The sequence below is a fragment of the Chinchilla lanigera genome, unplaced genomic scaffold (assembly GCF_000276665.1).
Source record: "Chinchilla lanigera isolate Chin_1 unplaced genomic scaffold, ChiLan1.0 scaffold00141, whole genome shotgun sequence".
Lineage (NCBI taxonomy): Eukaryota > Metazoa > Chordata > Mammalia > Rodentia > Chinchillidae > Chinchilla > Chinchilla lanigera.
This window is the reverse complement of record NW_004955542.1, coordinates 2596542-2620313: the sequence shown is the minus strand read 5'-3', so window position 1 is coordinate 2620313 and position 23772 is coordinate 2596542. Positions and strand designations below refer to the sequence as shown.

The window sequence follows — 23772 nt, the reverse complement described above, 5'->3', positions numbered from 1 at the left end:
GCGCACGGTGCCGGCGGCGTCGCCGAGGCGCCGGGTGCGGTGGGAAGAGGCAGGAGGGTTCCCCGCGAGATCTGAGCGCGGCGGCTCCTGCGGCTGGGAGGGCGGAGGCCGTGGGGCGCGCGTGGCCCGGGTGGCTGCGGACAGCAACGGTGAGACTGCGGCTCAAGCTGAAAATGGAAAGGGGCTGGGAATGCAGGTCAGTGCCGAGGTCCTGGGTTCAGTCCCCGTACCGCCCGCGCGCGCACACACGTGTACACACAGGAAACCCACAGGCAGATGCGCCTGGGTTATGCAGAGCGCGCACGTTAACACCGAGCCAAGACTGCTGTAGGGTCACCTGGGACTCAGACTTTAGTAGATCCCAAAAGGAGTAAGTTTCCCTAGCAGAATTTTAAGCAGTAGGGTGGACGGGTCACGCTTGAATTTTGGGAAGAGGGGTCTGGCTAGAGCCTGTGAGCGCGGGGTTGGAATTGACCAGACCGGGTAGGGGGTTGTGCAGGGGTGTCAAGAAAGAGTCCTGGGTTTTGTGGCGGAGTCCTGGAGAGACCATTCACAGAGACTGAAAACACTGGAGGGAATAGTTTGGTAAATGGAAACTCAAAAGATAGAGCTTTTTTTAAAAATGCGTGTATACCTGGTAGCGGAATTGCTGGGTTACGTGGCCATTCTTTGTTTAACGTTGTGAGGAATTGTTGCTTCCCAAAGCGTTGGCCCCCTTTATATTCCCGCCTGCAGTCCATGAGGGTTCCAATTTCTTCATATCGTTGCCAACACTTATTTTTCGTATTGCTGCCATCCTCCTGGGTGCGGAGTGGTATCTCATTTTGATTTGGAATTGCATTTCTCTAGCGCATAAGGACACTGAGCATCTTTCCATGTGTTTGTGTTTCTTTGGAGAAATGTCTACTCAAATCTTTTGCTCATTTTTAAAATAAAAGATTTTAGGCCGGGCATGGTGATGCATGCCCGTAAACCTAGCACTTGGCAGGCTGAGGCAGGAGAATTGCTGTGAGTTGGTGGCCAGACTAGGCTACATCCTGAGTTCAAGGCCAGCCTGGACTACAGAGCTAGGCCCTGTCCCCAAAAAACCAAAATAAAATAAAGGGTTTTAGTTGTAATTGAGTAATAAGAGTTTTTTTGTATTTTGGATCTAGACTTTTTCCAGATATATTATTTGCAAGTATAGTTGTTATATAAGATTTTGAAAGCAGAATTGAATGCAAAATCATGAACGAGAATAGTTTTAGACAGTAGATGTGCAAAATGTGAAATAGTGCTGCTTTTCTCACAAATTTTTAAAAAGTATGTTTTTAAAGTGTTACATTAAATGAGTTTACTATTTATGAATATATAATTTTAATATGGCAAGTATTAATAAATATTCACATAAATAAATACTGTTCTCTTGAGTTCTCATGTGCTTTTGACAAATAGGATGAGTTTTGAGTCTAAAAGTAAGAACCGGGTGTGGTACCATACACATGGATTCCCAGCACTCAGGAGACTGAGGCAGGAGGAGCGCTGTGCGCTTAAGGCCAGCTTGAACTGCATAATGAGACCATGTCTCAAAGAACCTAAAAAATAAAAAACTCACTGATCTAATCTGACTTACTTTGATAAACTAGCAACCTTTTAATCATAATCTGTATTTAAAGTAGTTATTCATAGAGTAGGGTTTGTGTTGGCTTAAATGAAATTCCTCAAGCCAGAAGTTATTCAAGTCTTTACATCTAGTTTAGTAGTCCACAAATCTTTGAAATATGTGTGCTCATTTTCATGAGGAAGTGAGTCTGTGACTTTTATTAAATCTTCAAAGTATAAAATGCCAAGGGTTAAGAACCACTGCTCAGGTTCATGGTATTAAAATTTTTTAAAGGCTGTTAGCTTTTTCTGTTAGGCCAAATTTTTCAGTTATTACATAAAAATATTTCTGAAACATTAAATTGGGGAGGGTGAACACTTTCCAGGTCAACTAGTTCCCAAAGTTTGTATCTGTGTTCTTGCCATTTGTGTGTCTTGCTGGCACTCAGGTTATGTATAAATATGTGCTTGTCTCCATCCTCTCAACCCCAAGCAAAATCACGAAAAAACTATTCCTCCTCTTAGGTTCTTAGTTAAGTGAGTGCAGCACCAGTGATGATGATTGCATTTTAAATATAACACATCCAATTGTCCAATATCCTTACTCACCTTATCTCTTTTGCTTTTGAGTGAAGCTTCACAGTACTGCCTGAAGTACTGCTCACGTAATGCCTGAGCTCCACCTCCTGTCAGATCAGTAGTGACATTAGATTCTCATAGGAGTGCAAACCCTACCATGAACTGCCCATGTGAGGGATCTAGGTTTTGTGCTCCTTTCAATCATGGACACCCCACCACCACATCCCCCCACTTCCCATCCATGGAAAAATTATCTTTCATGAAACCAGCTCTTGGTACCAGAAAATGTTGGGGACCACTGCTTTACTGTACTAGCTTGGACCTTTAGTACAATGTATAAATAGTAAGAAATAACTGGTTTTTGACAAGATAGTTCAGTGTTTCATCATCAAGTAGGATGTTAGCTATGGGGCTTTTCATTTTTGTGTTGTTGTAAATAGCCATTAAATTGAGCAACTTCCCTACTGTTTTCTGGTTTGTCAAGAAATTTTTGTCAGGAGTAGATTTTGTGTTTTTAAAATACCGGTTTTTTGCTGCATTTAAAATGATCGTGTGATTTTTTTTTTCTCCTTTATTCTCTTATGTAATGGAATAGCATTGATTGATTTACACAAGTTTTTAAAGTACCGGTTTTTTGCTGCATTTAAAATGATCGTGTGATTTTTTTTTTCTCCTTTATTCTCTTATGTAATGGAATAGCATTGATTGATTTACACAAGTTCAGCCACACTTGCATTCCTGGGATAAGTGACAGTTGATTAGAACGTGTTATGCTTTTTTTTTTTTTTTTTGCTTTGCAAAAAATTAGTTTAACACATGTATTAATAGCACTAAATACCTACATATGACTGTACAAGAAGTATTGGTTTTTTTTACCCTCCTAGAATGTCATTTTCAGGTTTTCATGTTAAAATTATGATGACCTTGTAAAAAACATGTCAGGAAAGTTTGTCTTTGAATTCTGGCTTTATTTCTACTTTAGCTGACTGATGAAATTCATCAGTGAAACCATCTGTGCCTGGCATTTTGGTTTTTTTTGAGGAGAAGTTTTTAATTATAGATTTTAAGAGATATGAGAGTGTCAGATTATCACTTGGATTTGGGGAGGTTGTGGTTTTCAAGTAAATATGCCCATCTGAATTGTAATATTAGATAAATTGTTTATTATATTCCTATTTTTTAATGTCTATCGGTAGGTTCTGTAGTAATACTCTTTATTATTTAGGATGTTGATAACTTGTATTTTCTCTTTTTCTTAGATCAGTCTTGAGAAGTGTTTATAAATTTATTTATATATTTTGTTTTGTTTTGTTTTGTGAAGGGTTTGGTTTGGTTGAGTTTGGTTTTACACAGAGGCTCCTTAGTTGGCCCATGCTGAGCTCAAACTCCTGATTCTCTAGCTAGACTCTGAAGTAACTGGGATTACAGATGTACACTAGTATGTCTGGCCTATAAGTTGTATCCAATTTTTTATTTAAGTTTATTGGTACAGTTTAGGTATACGTGATGACCACATTCATTATAGGAAGTTTGTGTCTGTAGTGATGTATCTTGATTCCTCTTTTTTTTCCCATTCCCATCCCCTCCTTTAAAACCCCCTTCCCCTCCCAGTTCACAGAGCTCAGTTTTCATTTATCCTTTTCTCATCCCCCCATTTCCTTTTTCCTTTGTAACAGTTTCTTCCTAGTTCACAATATCTGTTATACATTTAGGTTCTTATTTATACTTCTGGTTTCTCACACTGGAGAGTTAATGTGATATTTATACATGTGTGTCCAATTTATTTCACTTATGATTACCGTCTCAAGGTCCATCCATTTAGCTATAAATGTCTCAATTTTCTCTTTTTTATGGCTGAATAATACTCCATTATATATTTAAAAAACCACATCTTTTTTATCCATTCATTGGTTGGTGGGCATTTGAGTTGCTTCCAAAATTAGCTATTACGAACTGCCATTATAAACATGGGTGCATATATATTGCTGTGATAATTATGTTTTTAATTCTTCTGGGAAGATGCCCAGAAGGGGAATAGCTGGGTCCACTGGAACTTCTAATCTTAGTTTTTTGAGGGATCTCCACACTGATTTCCACAGTGATTGCACCAGCCTACACTCAATAAGAAATTTTGGTTTTTGTTTTTAAGTATTGATCTATTTTTGTCCCATTTACTTCTCTTTATTATTTCTGCCCTACTTCCTTCAGGTTTAATTTATTCTACGTTTTACAGTTTTTTAAAGACAGAACCTTAATCATTGGTTTTAATATAAGCTTTATAATATTCTATATTATATAATATATAATGCAAACTTTATAGTATAAGCATGTAAAGCTATATATTTCATAGCTGCATACCACAAATTTAGATATGTGCTTTTTTTCTTTTCTTTGAGGGAGGATGGTACTGGGAATTGAACCTAGAACCTTAATACTGAGCTACATCCTAGTCTTTACCTTTTTTTTTTTTTTCCTCCGGTACCAGGAACCGAACTCACGACCTTGCACTTGCCAGGCAGGCACTTTGCCGCTGAGCTAAATCCCCAGCCCCGTCTTTACCTTTTGAGACAGGCTTTTACAGAGTTTCCCAGGCTGGGCTCACACTTGCAATCCTCCTGCCTCAGCTTCCCAGAGAATTCATATTACAAGTGTGTATACTACCATGCCCAACAATATGTGGTATTTTCATAACCATTGAGTTTCAAATTTTTCTTAATTTCTATTGTGATATATTTTCACCCATGTATTATTTACAAGTATGTTAATTTCCAAATATTAAGAAAGTTATTATTTATAAATTATTTTTAATTCTATGGTAGTCCTAGAACAACATACTCTCAGCATATTTAGGCTTCTGGCCATGATGGAGTAACAGGTGACACTGTGTAACAGGTTACCACAGTGCCATTAAACAACTTAAAAACTAGGTCCTGTGTGTGAAATAACTGTGTTACAACACTGGGCAGTGAGTAGTATAGAACTGTGACATCTGAGAAGAAGGAAGCATGCAGCCTGAGCACTGTGAGAGCCAGGCTTCTTACTTGGAATCACATTACGGACCATGGAGTAAGGGTGCCAAGCAAAGCAGAGATCTGTTTGAGTTGAAATGGAAATTAAAGTTCAGAAACACTGGCAGTTATGCAGAGAAAAGTCCAGAAATCTGTCCAGGATCCTCTTGAAATTTGTCAGATACTGATGTGTGTGTGTATATTTAAAGCTCCTGAGGCTAGTCCGTACTGTAACCTTAATGCACATTTCCTGTGCTCAGAGTGCCCAGCTCAGAAATAGGCAACAGGCAAGGACTTGTGAAAATGTGATGGTCAACATGGGGAGCAGAAAAAAAGTTGGGAGTTCTACTGTGTGTGTCACAATATCTGTGTTTTAAAATATTTCTCAGTGTTGTACAACTGTAGAAATATCTTTTTCTTAAACTCCCTTTTTTCATCTATAAGTGATAAATAAACTCAATAACATTTTAAAGGCCTGTCCTTAAATTAAATTCACTTACATCATATAGTAACTACATTTAAATTTTAAAATTAAGGATAACGCTAGAATAAGTAATTTAGGTCCACTATCCATTGAAGACAAAATTTAGCAAATATTTTTAAAATATTTATCTAGTATTTAGGGTAAAAGTGTGTAAGAAATAATGAGATAAAGAAGAATTACCAGGCCACAGTTTGGGAAAGGATGGAAACTTGAAGAAGTAAGCCTAGCAGTAGAACAACTTTTACCCCCAAAAGATCTTCTAATTTATAAGAAATTACAGAGAGCGTATGCTTTGGAAAGTATACACTAAATGGGCAAAAGTCCTTTGTGTATCAAAGATGGGAACAAGGTGAACCATCTCTTCCAGTGTGCTTAAGATCCTAAAGGCTGTGTCCTGGAATTTAAGTAAACCAGCCCTTTCACAGAGGATAGTTATCTGAACAGGCTAGAAAAATCTCAAATTCTGGTTGGTGTAAAGGGATTCTAGATTACTAATTCCCTATGGCACTTAACAGTAGCAAACAAAAATTCTCTCTTGGGGAGGATAACATCATCCTTGAGTTTAGGTTATTTATGTAGACAATTTATCAAATATGTAGCATATAATCAAAGGAAAACCAGGAATTTAAAATTATATCATGAGCAAAAAAGCAATCGACAATACAAGCAGCATCCCTAATCCAAATCTCAGATGCTCAAAAACTTAAAACTTTTTGAACAGGACATTGCAAAATTTTGGAACGGGATGCACAGCTGATGAAGTCTGTACAAATGTTCCAAAATCTGAAAGCCTCTGAAGTAACATGTATTGGTAGTTTGTTCCTTTTATTGCTAGAAGATACTTTAGATTGTATGGGTGTACCATATCTTTGATTTTTAGTGAGTATGCAAGTTATTTTGGAAATATAGGAATCACATTACTGTTTCTTTACTGGCTTATAAATTATTTCTTGAAAGTCTTAAGACTGTCTTGCTTGTTTTTATGTAGCTATCAATTCATGATTTTAAAAGCTATTCAAATGTTCCACCAGCTTTACCATTAGCCCTCTCATACTAGAATTCTTGACTGTAACTGCTACTGTGTTAAAATCCTTTCCAATTTCTAATAGTTTTTTAAATACACTGCCAAGTATAATAATAGCTCAATATTTATACCTTTTCTAGAATATTCATCCTTGAATGATGCAGGCCACTACACTGATGGAGACAGCTTCTGGTAAAGGCTGTCACAGTAATAGAGGAAACCTTCAAAGAGGTGAGAGTCCAGGCCTGTTGTCTTATTTAGGTGGGGAGGAATATTGTAATTGAGGAATAAATGTAATTGTGCTAGACAGTTTAAAATATTTTGCAAGACTGTGAACTTAAAACATTTTTTTTGTTTTGTTTTGGTTTTGGTTTTTTCTCTGGTACCGGGAACCGAACTCACGACCTTGCGCTTGCCAGGCAGGCGCTTTTGCCGCTGAGCTAAATCCCCAGCCCCAACATTTTTAATCTAGAGAGAATGTAAAAGAAATACTGAAAACAAAATAAGAAAACCTACCAGATATAAAAATATCTTATGTTGCTATAATAATTAAAGCAATATAATACTGTTGTACAAAAAGATGAAAGATTAATAAAACAGAATAAATAGAAATAGACCCTTAGAAAATTACAAAACAGAAGCAAAAAGATTTCAGAATACAATGAAGATTCTGTTTAACTCTTCGTTAGCTTTCCACCACTGTGACAAAATCTCTGAGTTAAACAGCTTCAAAGGGGAAAAGATTTATTTTCCTCATGGTTTTAGAGGTGCACTTCTAGGCCTCATCAGTTTGGGCCAGTGGTAAGGCAAAGTATCATGGCGGAAAGGTTTGGTGGAGCAAAGCTGCTCACCGCACAGTAGCCAGGAAACAAGAAAGAACAAGGGGCCATAGACAAGGTATGCCCTTGAAAGGCACATCGCCACAATCCAGTTCCTCCAACCAGGCAATCTCCAAAGTCTCTACCACCTCCCAGTAGTGGGGGACTACTCCCACCAGCTGGGGACTACTCCTTCAGCACTTGAGCCTTGAAATCTGTTCCAAATCCAGATCACAGGATGACAAACTGAGAAGACAGTGGGCAACTTAACAAGTGGTGTTAGAATACTGGACCATGCATTTTGGAACAAAATTGGAGTCCTGCCTTATGCTAGAAAGAAAAGTTAATTCTATACAGTATAAAAAGGCTAAGTGTTACCCCCACACAGAGTTAGAATAAACTGTAGGTGAATGTTTTTTATAAGTATGTAACAGGAAAGGCCAAAGACACAAAATCCACAGTTGTAGAGACTGATTTATTTATCTAAATAATCTTAAAGGCTTTGGTATGACAATATACCATAAAAAGTTAAGAGAACCAGATGCATGCCTGTACTCCCAGCTGCTAGGGAGGCTGAGGTGGGAAGGTTGCTAGTTTCAGATCAGCCTGGACAACTTAGGGAATACTGTCTCAAAATAAAAAAGTAAATAAAAGGGCTGGGAATACAGTTGAGGACTAGAGTGCTTTTCTTGGATATGGAAGCCCCTGAGTTTGATCCCCAGTACTGGAAATAAAAGTTTAAAAAGCAATAAACTAACTCACATATATTATAAATATCAAAGCCAAAGAATTAGTATTCAGAATATATAAAGAACTCCTATACAAATCTCTTATCTTTAGCCCTGTATTTACAACATCTTACTAACATTGGCATCTGGGTCTTTTATTATTAACTTCTCAAATTCCCAGACCCCATCTTGCTTCTCCTCCATCTTGCTTTTCTTCTTCATTTTCTAAACCTACTTTTCACAAAGTCTCTATTTAGCTCTGAATATTCTCACTGAGCTATCATCACTCCCAAGTTATAAATCTTAGCATTATCTTCAAGTGATATTTAAGCATGTAGTTGATAAGTCATGAAATCAGGTTAGCTCATCATAATGAGTTTTTTAAGTGAAATAAAATACATTGCACACATTGTAATTACCGTCTTATAAAATTTTTGTTTCACTTGCGTATATGTATGTGCCCACTGAGTCATGGCATAAAATGTATTTCTAGTTGTAGTCTTAGTTAAAAAATGAAAACCACTGTTTTTTCTCTTCCCCTGGATGCCAATTCTAGTCTGCTGCCAAGATGTCACTTGTGAAACTTACACCAGCCTCTGCTCCAATTCCACCTCTGTACTCTTAGCCACTGGCCTTTGCTTTCCTCCTTCCAGCTTCATTCTTCCTGTTGCCTGAGCTGTCAGCAGCTCAATTCCAGTCTCATAGTTACCCTTTTAAAAGGCTGGCCTTAAAATAAGAACCAGACTCCTTAGCTCATCATAAAACCCCTTTTCAGTCAAAAATTCCTGTCACACTTCTAGAGCTTGTTTTACTCGGGGCAAGCTGGATTTGCCTAAGATAATTTTGTCTGTTTTGTTTCAAATAATTTTAAATGTAAAGTTTTCTCTGCAATCTGTTTTTCCTTTCTTGTCAAATTTACCTGCCCTAGCAATACATCTATGTCAATACTTTTGTGTACCTGTGTTATATTTTTGTGTGCTTATCTGTGTCCCCTATGAAAGCATGAGGATTTGAGGCAGCACCTGTGTGTACTTTCCCTTTGTTTATATAATGCCTGAGGTTGGAATGCACTCAATGTTGACTGAATAATTTTATTAGGAAAAAAGTTTTTTTAGACCTCTCTACTAACAGAGTACCTGCCCTACAAATAGACAACTTGGAAGAGATTGATTGAAAGAGAATGCTGGCTACTGTGCTAGCTCAGGTTGCTGTACAAAGTACCATTGACTGAATGGCTTAAATTTATTTACTCATAGTTCTGGAGATAGGGTACAAATATGGTCAGGTTCTGCGGAGGCATCTCTTGCTATCTTACAGATGGTTACAGTCTGTGTCCTTACATGAGCAGTGGGAAAGGAGCTCTCTGTGTCTCTTATAAGGGCACTAATACCATCCTGAGGGTCCTGCTCTCATCAAATCTAATTACTTCGAAATCCTCCATTGCCAAGTAACATCCACGGTGGGGAGCACAATTTAGTTTGTAGCAACTACCATAGCAGGTGTTTGTCATGCATAATGTAAAACGTATTCCTGCATTGGGAAAATCTTGGACCAGCTCGTGTCTAAGATCTTTTTGTGTTCAGATTCTGAAATGTTTCTGTTAATATTTTATTTTTTATCAGATCTATCTTCTAATTCTAAGAAATCTTCCAGTGGTTGTAATGAAGTCAAACCAATTTATCCCGATGATGAATGGGATTCCTTGGCGCTAGAACAAGGAGCTAATGACAGAGAAATCAGTAATAATAACACAAGTTCATTGGTGTCATCTTTTTCAGAAGATCATGACCCTAGTATACAGAGTGCTCACTGTCAGTCGAGTGAGTTGGAAGACAGTATTGGCTGTGCTTTTTTGAATAAAACATACTGTATATATTATTCAGAGTCACAGCTGAAGAATGAAAACACAACTAATTTAAGTTCAGAATTAGATCCTGAAATGGAAAAAAGTGAGGAAGTATTTTTTGATATTTTGGAACCTCAAGATAATAGGACTATTGCCTTGGAAAGAATTTTTAAGATTTCAGATGCTGACCCCGAAGAAACTGCTGAAGAAATGCAGAAGTATGATATAGATGAAGACTCACAGCAAGAATATCACAGTGCAGAAGAACAAGAATATATAAGCAACAGTTTACCTTTTGTCCAAGCAAAAACGTTAAGTACATCTAATCTGGAAGTTGCTGAACTAAGAAATTCAGGTTGTGAAGTTAAATGTGCTAGCAATCTAGAAGACAATCACATTAAATTGGAGACTAGTTCTGTTATCTCTTCAGATTCACTTAATGTTTTTGCACAAGAATATGCACCCTGTATCTCTAAATTTCAGAATTGTGATCTGTTAAAAGACTATTACGAGCCAAAGCATGAAAAGTGTAAGGAACAAGAGACTAGTTCAGTGTATCCCATAGTATTTGATGACATTGTACAGAAAAGTAATTCTCTTGAAAATGAATCTCAGTCTAAAAATGATTTCTTGAACCCTCAAAAAACTGAAATATATACTGAAAAAATGAAATCTGAGATTTTTGAAAGTAAAGATTTTTGTGGAAATGTGATTGTCAAGAACAGAATCTCACAGCACCTTCAAAATTCTAGCACGTTGCCCCAGGACAAAACTTTAGAGACACTACAGCAATCTTGTAAGAATTGTCAAACTTCCTGGTCCTCTATTTTTGATGACTCTGTCATCTCTGCATGTGGATGTTCACATTATAAAAGCCTACAAAGCACGCCCAACCCAGCCTCAAGTTTTTCCGCTGCACCACCAAAGATTGCTGTAAGAAACGATCAGGTGCTCAAAGAAGATTGCTCCCTAAAAGCTGTAGATGGCAAAAATGTGAATAAAACATACTCTGAGGGTGAGAAAAGAACATGCCCTACATCAGTGAGAGATGCGGCAGGTTGTACAATCACAGTTCATCAGACAGTGGATGTTAGCACGGATTTTAGAGCTTGTTTCACAACCACCAGAGCAACAAATGCAAGACCTTCTGTAGTATCTACATCAAGCAACACAGAGGTAACAATGATGAGCAGAAAGCGGCCCAGCAAATGGCAAAGTGAAAAACAAAGTGTGGCTTGTAACACGGATTGGTCATACGGTCAAGATGGTGTCGATATACCAGTGGGTGTAACAAAAGGAGCAGGAAAATCTCTCTCAGTTGACAGTAAAAAACCCGATGGAAATTTCCAAAATAAGGTAAAATCAATGTGACCAATAATGAAATTTTATTTTACTTCATAAAATTACTTTAGGCTGGATGTGATGGTACATGCCTGTAATCTGAGTGCTTGGAAGGAGGCAGGAAGATCACCTCAAGTTCACTGGATGGCTTCTCTGGACTACATAGTGAGTTCAAGGCCAGCCTGAACTGTATAGCAAGACACTATCTCCAAAAAAATTATTTTACTTTATAAAGTACATATTAATGTATTTGGTTGATTGTATTGAAGCCCTGGAAAGAAAACTCAGGATAAGGAAAAGGAGGATAGATTGCCACCAACTCTGTCTTGTGGCAGCTACTGCCACAAAGTCCTTCTAAAATTTAGTTTTACACTTTATTAGTTTGAAACTCCTTGTATTATGGGTGAGGGCTATAGCTCAGTGGTAGAGTGCTTGCCTAGCATGTGTTAAGACCTGGGTTTGATCCCTAGCAATGTAAAAAAAAAAGAATAATTCAACATTTATTGCTTGTTGTAAATTAATGAGTTAATTTTAAATTGTTTTTAGGATTCCCCGGAATTTAAAACATGCGATAACACAGACTTACAGAAACATCCTGAGAGGTAGGTAGGTTGATGTATAAGCTTGCAGATGTATGTGCAAAAAAACCTCTATAGTATTTGTTTTGTGTGTAATATATTTAACCATACATATTATAGCTAAAAGGAACATTAAGAAATTATGTGATTCAGTGATTTTCTTTACAATGAGTATTAAAACAGTATAGAATGTTAGAGCTCTTTACTTGTAGGATTGTAGTCTCAATAATTCCTTCAGTTATTCATGGGATCTTAAATTTATTTTTTCAAACAAAATCTGTACTAATTTAATTTTCTGTGTTCTTTCTTTTGATTCCCTTATAGACCAAAACAAAATAGCACTTTAAGAAAAAGTTTTATGCTTGAAGTATAGCGACATTCACTGAAGCATTTTAATTTTAACTTTAATTCAGTGTATCATTTACTTTGTATTTCTTACTTAGAGTACCATAGAGAATCAAGAAGTGGAAGGGGAGAGGAACTGGGAAGTATCTAAGGAGCCAAAGTAATTTCCATGCTCTGCAGTCATTTATCTTTTCCTTCATTCATTCTTTATTCTCCAAGTATTGATTTATTTATTTTGAAAAATATATATTTTTAGTCTTGTTCTTTTCTTTTGCAATGCTGGAAAAGCTCAGGTCCTCCCTTACGCTAGGCAAATCCTGTACTCTACTGAGCTATAGCTCTCTCCTAGCTTGTAATGTTTAATCTAGTATCCCAACTATAAACTTAAATAGAAGAGTTGGTTTTCAGAACAGCTGGAGGTGGCACCAGTAACAATGACGAACTTCTAAAAACCATTAACACTCAAAAACAGAGTCTTTGGGGCTTTTGGGCATAGTACCACAACAAAATATTTGCTTATATTACTCACCCTAAACTGCTAAGAAATATGAATTATCAATTTTCTATTGAAGGTAATACATTTAAGAACAATTTTAACCTGGAATGTTCATAACTTAAAAAAGAATCACAGTCAAACTTTGATTTAGGTTGAAAAACATGTGTTCATTCCAGATGGATAAAGTCATTCTCTTAAATCAGAATTCTTTTGTTAAAAAAAAGTCTGATTCATGAATTATGTACTTTGTTGGCTCACAGAAAGAACTTTTAGCTCTGACTCGTAATGTGCTTGTTTTCTGAAGCTGTTATGTAGCACTACAGCCTCTCCATCTGTAGTAAGAATTGATTTAACCTCAAATGTGAGAAACTTAAAATCTGTTTGTGGAACATAGCATTACAGTACAGAAATGTTTGGAATCTTACCTATTCCTATCTATTATTTTTTAAGGGAGCTTCAATTTTCTGAAGAGATGGTGAAGGATTTGCCATCAAAGTGCTGTAAAAAAATAATGCAGAGAGCTATAGAAGCAGAGATGCACCTTTTAAATGTTCACTATCAGATGTGCCATCGCCACTGTTGTGATATTTACAAACTTGTCATGGAAAGTAAAGGATTAAACAGGTGTTTGTAAACTCTAACTCTGTATTTTCTTATAGACGTATTACTAGTTTATTCTGGGAATTTTATTTTTTGAGATAGGCAAGGTCTTGCTATCTAATTCAGATTGGCCTCAAACTCATGGCAGTCTTTTGCCTCAGTCTTCTGAGTGCTGGATTACAGGCATGCCTTACCGCATCCGGCTTTAATTTTTATTTTAAAGGGCAGAATGAGGAGTGGTTGTAATTGGGGTTGTTAACTATGTTAAGAGTAATGGACTTTAAAAAGTACTGTCATGAATAGGCAATAATGCAATGGTTGGAACAGTGAATCTGGTGAATAGATAAATTTGATGTCTCTTTAGAAGTTCAGTTAAGGATGAAGTTGGGTTTTTCATGATCTTCTACCATGTTTTCTCTAGATTATATATCAATAGTTGCTTGTACTGCCCCTATAAGAATACTCTACTGTAGTCCCTTTTATTTTACGCAACATTAAATGAAAATTTAAAGGTCTGGTAGAGTTAGAACTAACTGTATAATATATCGGTGTTTAAATTGATGACTTGGGCCTTAATAATCTAGTTTTGTGAACTTTGAACAGGAATTTACCAAGTAATTCTGCTAAGAAGGAATTAGGATCAGCACTGCTCTCTGTTTTGGGAGACTTAAAAGTTAGATACATGAATCTAAAAGAAAAAATACACAAGGGCATACCATTGGAAGAGCTGCCACCACTGTCAGTAGAATCAAAATTATTAACTACCTTCTCTACTTTTGTTTCCAGGGTACGTACGTTTTATTTATTTATTATATTAGTACATATTTATAGTGTATAATTACATTAATTGTGGGGAGTTTGTACACATATAACACATCTTAATTCATTTTTCATACCCTACATATATGTTTTAAGAGTAAAAATTGTATTTCATTTAGACAGAAAACACTTTAAATATTTTTTCTTTCCTTTTTCCTATTTACAGCTAATGAAAGAAGAATCACATGCGTAAGTTATAATGTCATCTAAGTTAGAATTTATTTCATATTAAAAATTGCCTAATTCAGTTAACTTTAAATTTTGTTTTGGTTCCTGTTTAGAAAATTGATAAATCCTTTAAAGAAATGTCTGTCTTTAGCTTTTCAGGAGCAGATTCTGAAGTAGGTAATCAAACTGCATCTGATGGTGACGTTTCTTCAAGCCTAAAGAAGGCACACTCTCAAGTGAGATTCAATATAAAACTTTAATTTTATGGCCTAAGTAAACTGTAACTTTCAGAAACCCTAAAACACATCCTTTCATTTTTACTGGCTTACTTTGTATACTCCCATTTGAGGGATATAACTGATTAAAAGAAACTAATGGTCTGTTTAAGTCCATTCCTTAGATATCAGCAATACTATATATTGTTGATCGATGTCAACAATACTATATATGGTCACTAGGGTGACTGTATAATTTGTCATCAAACCTGGAGACTTTGAGAGTAAAAACAAGTAATGTTAGTAATTGACCCTAACAGTCGGTATAAACCTGGAGTATCCAAAGAAAACGATGGAACTTTGCTGCCATACTGAGCCAGTGTAGTTAAAACTAGTATCTTATACCTTCATCCCATGAAATGAGAGTAAAACAGTATTCCATTCATTTTTTTTAAAGTAGAGTTTTAATTTCTTCATTAAATGTCTTAGATTTTCTTAATAGCTCTTGTTACCCCAAGGAAATTGTCAGATAACAGTCAAGAAAGATGGTTTAATTGATAATAAGAACATTTCAGATTGTGAAATAATATAGTAACATAAGTTATATTCCATTTTTAAGTGAGGAAGCCATAAGATGGGAAATCTGAAGTCCCTTTTAATGCTGATCTTTCATTGTTTGAATAATTTTACTTATTTTTTATAAGCTGAGCATCAAACCCAGAATCTTGTACATGCTAGGCAAGCATTACACAACTGAGCTATACTCCCAGCTTGTAGAGTAATCTATTTAGTTACTTAGGTAGGTGCTTGTTTATTGATTGATTGATTTTGCAATATAGTACTAGGGAATGAACCCAGAACCTAAGCTACTGGGGATGAATTTACAATCCTCCCAGAGCTGGAATCACAGGTGTGTGCCACCATGACTGTCCCTACAGTGATCTTAAATAATACTCTAAAATGAATTTCTAAGCCAGAAGTAAATACTTAGTGAAGATGTATTCCTTTCTACTAAGAGAAATGATTCAAAGTAAATTGCTTTATCAAATTATTGTGTTGTTAAACACTTTTTTTTTTTTTTTTTAGAAAAAGGAAATCTTGGGGCTTGAAGGTAGAGCTCAGTGTTAAAATTCTTGCATGGCCCAAGTGAGGCCCTAGGTTTGTTTCCAGGATTAGAAAATGTAAACAATAAATCTCAGTTCTCTACAAGGACTTAACAGACTCAAAACTAGATTTTTATGTACTTAAAGGTCTTAAATAGCTTGCTTAACAACTTGCTTAATAGTATTTATTATGGAGCGGTTTCCCTATTGTAATGACAGCAGTAATGTCCTTGTTTAAGGACAACAATAAAGTATTTTTAAAAGTATGAGATCTGGAATTTGGCAAATGTCAGAATCAGAAAAGTCAATCAGAAAAGATCTTCTCCATGACACACCACAGTCAAAATCCCAGAAGTCCAACATGAGAACAGAATTTTAAAAGTGGTTGGAGAAAAGAACCAAATCACTTATATGGGTAAACCTGTTAGAATTACAGCAAACTTCTCAGCATAAACCTTAAAGGCCAGGAGAGGCTGAATTGTTTTAAGATCTAAAAAAAAAAAAAAAAAACAGCTTCTAACCTAGACTGATCTACCCTACAAAACTGCCTTTCAAAATTGATGGAGAAATAAGGTCTTTCTATGATAAAGAGCACCTTAAGCAATTCATGACCAAACCAGCACTCCAGCACCTTTCAAGGATATCCTAGAATGAAACAAGCCAAGAATACCAAAAAGTGGTATGACTACATCAATAGTGAGCAGTTAAGCAAAAAGAAAAAAAAATCAGCGACAGGAAAATAATGCAATGATAGGAACAAGTCAGAACTTCTCAGTAATAACTCTATGTGAATGGTTCCAACTCCCCAACAAAAGACTGATTGGCTGCCTGGATCAAAAACCAAAATCCAGTGGTATACCATATATAAGAAACAAATTTAATTCCAAGAAGAAATTCATAGACTAGAAATTAAAGGTTGGAAAAAATATTCCATGCACCGGGAACCTGAAAATGAGCAGAAATAGCTATCCAGTTTTTAGAAAAAGTAGACTTCAAGCCAAAACTAAGCACAAGAGGCAAAGAAGGGGCTGGGGATTTAGCTCAGCGGCACAGCACCTGCCTGGCAGGTGCAAGGTCGTGAGTTCGATTCCTGGTACCGGGAAAAGAAAAAGACAAATAAGAGGCAAAGAAGACCACTGTATATTGACTAAGGGAACAATTCAATAGGAAGAAGTAACAATTACAAATATATCTGCACTGAACACTGGCATACCCAACTTTATAAAACAAACGCTACTGGAGATAAAGATCAGCACAGTTATAACACAGGACCCAAATACCCTATGACAAATTGTCAAATAGACCAAAAAAAAAAATCAAATATCATAGTTCAGGAGTTGGGGATATAGCTCAGGGGCATAAGCTCCTGCCTGGCAAGTGCAGGGTCTTGAGTTCAATTTCCGGTACCCCTGCCTCCCCCAGAGAAGAAATACCATAGTTGAACTACACATTTGAACAAATGGAAATAATCTACAGTGTTTTACCACACAACACAATTCACATTCTTATCAGCAGCATATAGACCACATATTTGCCCATAAACATAAACATATTTGCCCAAAACAAAGAACTGAAGCCAGGCACAGTGGCACACATTCTTAATCCCAGAACTCATGAAGCTAAGGCAGGAGGCTTACTGAGAGTTTATGGCCATCCCAAACTACATATTGAATTCAACACCTGCCTCAACTACATAACCAGGTATTGTCTCAAACAAAAGAATTGAAATTATTCCATGTATATTATCAGATCATGGTCCAGTGAGACTAGAAATTGATAGCAAAATTATAAAAGTTATTCAAACATGGAAATTAAGTAGTACATTTATGAACAATCAATGACTCACAGAAGAAATCAAGAATTTAGACAGTTCCTAGAGTCAAACAATAATGACAGCACAACATGCCAGAAACTATGGCACAAAGCACTCCTAAGAGGAAAGTTTACAGCTGTGAATGGCCAAATTAGAAGAAAAAAAAAGTGAGTTTCAGTAGCCTAATGATGCACGTCAAAATCGTAGAAGAACAAGAACAAGCCCAAGTAAAAACAACTAAGGAAGTTATAAAAATCACAGCGGAAATTAATGAAATTGAGACCAAAAAAATAGAATAAAAATGTGATTCATTGAAAGAATGAACAGTAAAAAAACTCTTTACACATCTTACCAAAAGTGAAAGCAAAGGCCCTATCAAAACAGTTGGGAAAATTAAAAAAAGCAGTTAGAATCAGAATCACAACAGACACTATTGTAGTCTAAAAGATTATTATGAACTACTTTGAAAATCAGTTAAATAAACTGAATCCAAAAGAAATGGGTAGATTGCTAGATATATATGAATTAGAAAAAGTGAAGCAAGAAAATATAAAAATGCTAAATAATCCACTTACAATAGGCAATGAAATTAAAGTAATAAATACCAATCAGTTAAAAATCCAGGACCTGAGGGATTCACCTTGGAATTCTACAGGTACTTCAGGGAAGATCTAACACCATTACTTCTCAAACTGTAATGAATTCTAAAGGGAAGGAGTACTGCCAAATTCATTCCTGGAAGCTAGGGTTACCCTGAATCCAAAACAAGATAAGGACTCAACACAAAAAAGAAAATTACCAGACATTCTCTTTATTTTATTTTATTTTTAAATTTTACTTTAATTTTACTGTCTTTTTGAGACAGGCTTTCATTATGCACTTCAGGCTGGCCTCGAACTTGCAACAATCCTCCAGCCTCAGCCTCCCGATTGCTAGGATTACAGGCATGCACTACCATGCCCAGCAGGACATTCTCTCTAATAAACTAAAAGATGGAAAGATCCTTAACAAGATACTGGAAAATAAAATGCTACAAATCATTAAAAAGATTATAAATCATGACAAAATAGGCTTCATCCCAGGGATGCAAGGATGGTCAATATATATAAATCTGTAAATGGAATATATCATAAAATGTAAACAAGGACAAAAATCATGATCATTTCAATAATGCAGAAAAAGCCTCTGACAAAATCCAACATCTCATCATGGTAAAAACCCTGAAGAAAGTAGGTGTAGGAGTACCTTATCTCAATCTAATAAAAACCATTTATTATAAACTTACTGTGAATATATTAAGTGGGTTAGAACTGAAAGCTTTTCCTTAAAATCAGGAACAAGACAAAGACATCCCCTATCACTACTCTTGTTCAATATAGTACTTAAAACATTGGCCATAGTAGTTGGGCAAGAGAAAGAAATAAAAGGGATACATAAAGAAAAGGAAGCAGTCAAGTTGCCTATATTCACAGATAACATGATCTTTTACTTAGAGAAGATCTAAAAGACTCCCAGAACTAATAGATAGATACAGCAAGGTAGCAGTATACAAAATAACACAAAAAAGTCAATAGCATTCCTGTACACCAAAAATGAACCAAAAAAAAATTAGGAAAACAATACCATTCAAAATAGCTTCAAGAAAAATTAAGTACTTGAGATTAAGAACCAAGGAAATGAAAGACCTCTATAGCAAAAACTACAGTACTCTGAAAAAGATTAAAAATACATATTAGAAAATGGTGTGATGTACACTGTTCTAGATAGGCAGAATCAATAGTTAAAATGGCCGTATATTCAAAACTGATGTTTTAGTGCAATCCCAATCAAAGTACTAACAGCATTCCTCACAGAACTAGAGAAATCAGTCCTAAAATTCATATGGTACTAGAGAAAACCCAGAATAGAAAATGCAATCCTGAGCAACAGGAGCAAAGCAGGAGGCATCATAATCCCCATATTTAAGTTATACAGTATTGTGTGTATGTAGGGGTAACAACAACAAGGTACTGGCACAGATACAGACATGTGGATTAATAGAGCAGAACAACATGGTGAAACAACCCAGTACACAGTCATCTGATCTCGGACAGAGGAACCAGAAGCATACACTGCAAGAAACATTGCCTCATTAACAAATGGTGCTCAGAAAACTGACTATCCGCATGCAGAAGATTGAATCTAGACCCACATCCCTCCCCATGTACTAAACTAAAGTCAATGTGAGTCAGAAATCTAAATATTAAAATAGAAACGTGTCATCTACTGGAAGGTAAAATAAGTAAAAGTCTTGAAGACAAGCATAGACCAGGACTTTGTGAACACAACCCTAGTTGCACAACAACATCAAGAATCAACACACAGGATCACATCAAATTAAAAAGCTTCTGCACATAAAAAGATAACAAAAGAATAGACAACCTAGAAATGGAGAATAAGTTTTACCAGTATTCCTCAGAAGATTAATATCTAGAATATTTTTAAAACTCAAAAAATTAGACCCCAAAAATAAAAGACTCAGTCAAAACACAACTGAAATGAATAGACACTTTTCTAAAGAAAGTACAAATGGCAAATAAATATATGAAAAAATATTGAACATCTTGACCCATTAGAGAAAGCAAACTATGCACTGAGCTTTCACCTTACTCCAGAAAGTGTGGCTATCATCAAGAAATCAGATAATACTGGTGAAGCTGCAGGGAAGGAGGAACCCTTGTACATTGTTGGTGGAAATGTAAACTAACGTAACCACTATGGAAATCAGTACAGAGATTCCTCAAAACTGAAACTAGAAATTCCACTCAACCTAGGTATGCTAGGAATGGTCCCAATGATACATGCTTCCTCATGTCTTATAGCATCACAACTAATAGTTCACTCTTGAAGGCTGCCTATATATCCATTGATGAACAAATAAAATGTAGATTTATACACAATTGAGTAGTACTATCATAAAAATAAATTTGAATCATTTGTAGGAAAATGGATGCAACTTCAAGGCCATAATGCTAAGTAAAATAAGTTAGATGCAAGTTTAAATATCACATGGTTTCTCTTATGTGAGAAATCCAATGTGTAAATAAAAGGCTGAACAAAAGAAAGATAATAGGAAATGGGGAGATAGTTCCTTTTCAAATGGAAAAGGGACTAGCAGAGGGAAGGTGAGGGGAGGGAGGAGAGAAAGAAGTAAAAAAAATGTACACATACCAATTTCCCACTATGAATGTTAGCATTATATACTACAAATGTACCAATTTAAAAGAAGATACAGAGCTTGGGAAATAGTGGTAGAGTGCTTGCCTAGAATGTACAAGGCCATAATTTTCATCCATAGCATTACAAAAAATTGAACAAATTATGATAGGAGAACATTTTTTCTAATCTTTTGACTATAAAGCAATATCTCTTTTAAGTTTGAGTTACATTTCAATATCTGTCATTAAATCAAGTGGTTATTTGTGAAAGACATTATAATGTAAAATAGTGTTTTTAAATTCAGCTATTGATCTATCATCTTCACAATTTACCATAGTCATATGGTACCTATAATATTAGTTATTTTAGCAGAACCCAGAGCGGCAGCCTGCTTTCTGCCGCTTTCATGGTTCAAGGCTAAGGCCCATATGCCCTCAACTAGCTGCCTGTGGACCTTGGAGTGGTGGTCCACATTCAATATCTCATGTAGGCCTTTTTCATGGTTCTGCACTGGGAAGGCCCAAAGGTCAGTGGTGGAATCTAGAAAATCTGTGCCAGCAGGATGAAGAATCTGTGCTAGCAGGCTGAGGGATCTGCACTGGAGCCAAGAAGTGACACTCAGAAGAACCAGAGCTCCCCCGAAAAGTACCACAGCCATCCTCAGCAACAGTGAGGTCCCAAGCTCCTCTGATGATCAAGATGGCTGAGTTAGCATCAGGGAAGCCAACACAGCAAGCTTCTCTAAGAGACTGGCAGTGCTTCATCTTCCCCTCCAGGACCAGGAAGCAATGCTCAAAGTGGGGACCAGAGCTCCCCCAAAGTGAACTGAAGCCTTTCTCAGTGCCAATGAGGTCCTGAGCTCCTTGGAGGATGAAAACAACCAAGTTCATCAGGAAAGCCAGCATGATGAGCTCCTCCAAAACAACCAACAGCTCCTTACAGCTTCTACCAGCCCCCAACAGCTTCTCTCAGCTCCCAACAGCCTCCTTCTCCTTCTCCAGTTCTTCCTATTATGCTGCTGGCAACAGTCCCGAGGTGGGCCTCGAACACCCAGCACCACATTTACTCAGTTCAGCTGGGAGTTACAAGTTGACCAGCAGTTATCAATCCACTGCATATTGGTTACTTTTCTCATTGCTGGGACAAAATATCTGATGCCCAAAATTAAGGAAGGAAAGGTTTATTTAGCTCACGGTTTGTGGAGGTTTCAGTCCATACTCGGTTGGCTCCAAGACAGAGTGGCACATGGCAGAGGGCAACCGTTCATGGGGGTGGAAGATAGCAAAAGAAGGAGAGCAGAAATGGGGGAGTGGCAGCAAGCAGCCTCTTTCTCTCCCTTACGTAGGCAAACTATCTGCCCCAGGGCAGGTGTAGCGCTAACACCCATAATCCCAGCATTGGATCATGGATCAATCATAAACTGAAAGCCAACCCTATGACTGCATGAGGCTTTGAGTGGACATCCAGACACAAACCATAACACTATTGTAATGGAGGACCTTAACACCCCATTGACACAAAGAGGTTAACAGGACAAAAAATCAAAGAAACAGAAGAATTGAACAAAACTTGTGAACAAATGGACTTAGTAGACGTTTACAGTGTTCCACCCCGCAGCATCAAAACATACATTCTTCTCAGCTGCACATGGGACTTTCTCTAAAATAGACCACAGGGGCTGGGGATTTAGCTCAGCGGCAAAGCGCCTGCCTGGCAAGCACAAGGTCGTGAGTTCGGTTCCCAGTACCGGAGAAAAACCAAAAAAAAAATAAAATAAAATAGACCACATACTAGCCCATAGAACAAGCTTAACTAAATGCAAAGGAATTCAGATTATCCCATGTGTACTATCTGAGCATAGTGCAATAAAATTGGAAATCAACAACAAAAGGTACCACAAGAACTCCATAAACACATGGAAATTAAATAATAGCCTCCTGAGCAATCACTTGGTTACAGAAGAAATTAATATCCACAAGCAAATGAAAATGGTAATACAGCTTACTGGAATCTGTGGGATGCACTGAAAGCAGTACTCAGAGGAAAGTTTATAGTGGTGAACTCACATATCAGGAAAACAATGAGAACAAATAGATTAATGCTGCACCTCAAATTTTTAGAAAAAGAACAAGTCAAGGCCAAAGCACAAAGAAGGGAGGAAATGATAAAGATCAGGGCAGAAATAAATGCAATTGAGACAAAGAAAACAAAGAATTAATGAATTACAGGGTTAGTTCTTTGAAAGAATAAATAAAATTGACAAACCCCTACCAAAGCTTATCAAAAAAAGGAAAGACTCAAATTCATGCAATAAGGAATGAAAAAGGTGAAATCATCACAGATCCTATAGAAATTCAGAAGATCATCAATACCTACTTTGAAAATCTTTACTCCCAGAGGATGGAAAACACAGAAGAAATGGAGAGATTCTTAGATAAGTATGAATTACCAAAGTTGAATCAAGAAGATACTTGAATAATCCAGTATCAATTATGGAAATTAAAAATGTGATTAAAAACCTACCACAAAGAAAAGCCCAGGTCCTGATGGATTCACAGCTGAATTCTACAAGACGTTCAGAGATGATTTAACGCCAACACTCCTCAAACTCTTTAATGAAATTGAAAAGGAAGCAGTTCTCTCTAGCACATTTCTGGAGGCAAGTATTATACTGATACCAAAAGCAAAGAAAAACCCAATGAAAACAGAGAACTATAGGCCAATATCCCTTATGAACATAGATGCAAAGCTACTCAATAAATTACTAGCAAACAGAATTCAGCAAATCATCAAGAAGACAATACACCATGACCAAATGGGATGCATTCTGGGGATGCAGGGATGGTTCAATATATGCAAATCAGTCAGTTTAATATAGCATATCAACAGAGCCAAAGACAAAACCCACATAATCATGTCAATAGATGTAGAAAAACCTTTTGACAAAGTCCAACACTCCTACAGAACATAGGAATAGATAGTCGTTACCTCAATCTGATCAAAGCCATCTATGACAAACCAACAGCCA

At 36.5% G+C, this 23772-nt stretch overlaps 1 protein-coding gene across 3 annotated transcripts in view; it reads left to right on the top strand.

The window, feature by feature from the left end:
- Positions 1 to 73: 73 nt before the first annotated feature.
- Positions 74 to 23772, top strand: part of Rbm44 (RNA binding motif protein 44) — a 46593-nt gene continuing 22894 nt past the window's right edge. The window contains exons 1-8 of one of the 3 annotated variants that reach the window (XM_005411204.2): positions 107 to 196; positions 6817 to 6907; positions 9845 to 11424; positions 11956 to 12011; positions 13279 to 13452; positions 14032 to 14215; positions 14414 to 14436; positions 14567 to 14651. In XM_005411204.2, the coding sequence (XP_005411261.1) occupies positions 6832 to 6907; positions 9845 to 11424; positions 11956 to 12011; positions 13279 to 13452; positions 14032 to 14215; positions 14414 to 14436; positions 14567 to 14651 (2178 nt within the window). In that variant the 5' untranslated portion in view covers positions 107 to 196; positions 6817 to 6831. Of the gene's footprint in view, positions 197 to 280; positions 371 to 6816; positions 6908 to 9844; positions 11425 to 11955; positions 12012 to 13278; positions 13453 to 14031; positions 14216 to 14412; positions 14437 to 14566; positions 14652 to 23772 lie in introns of those variants that run through there. The other 2 variants (XM_005411205.2, XM_013508022.1) reach the window with 2 other exon arrangements.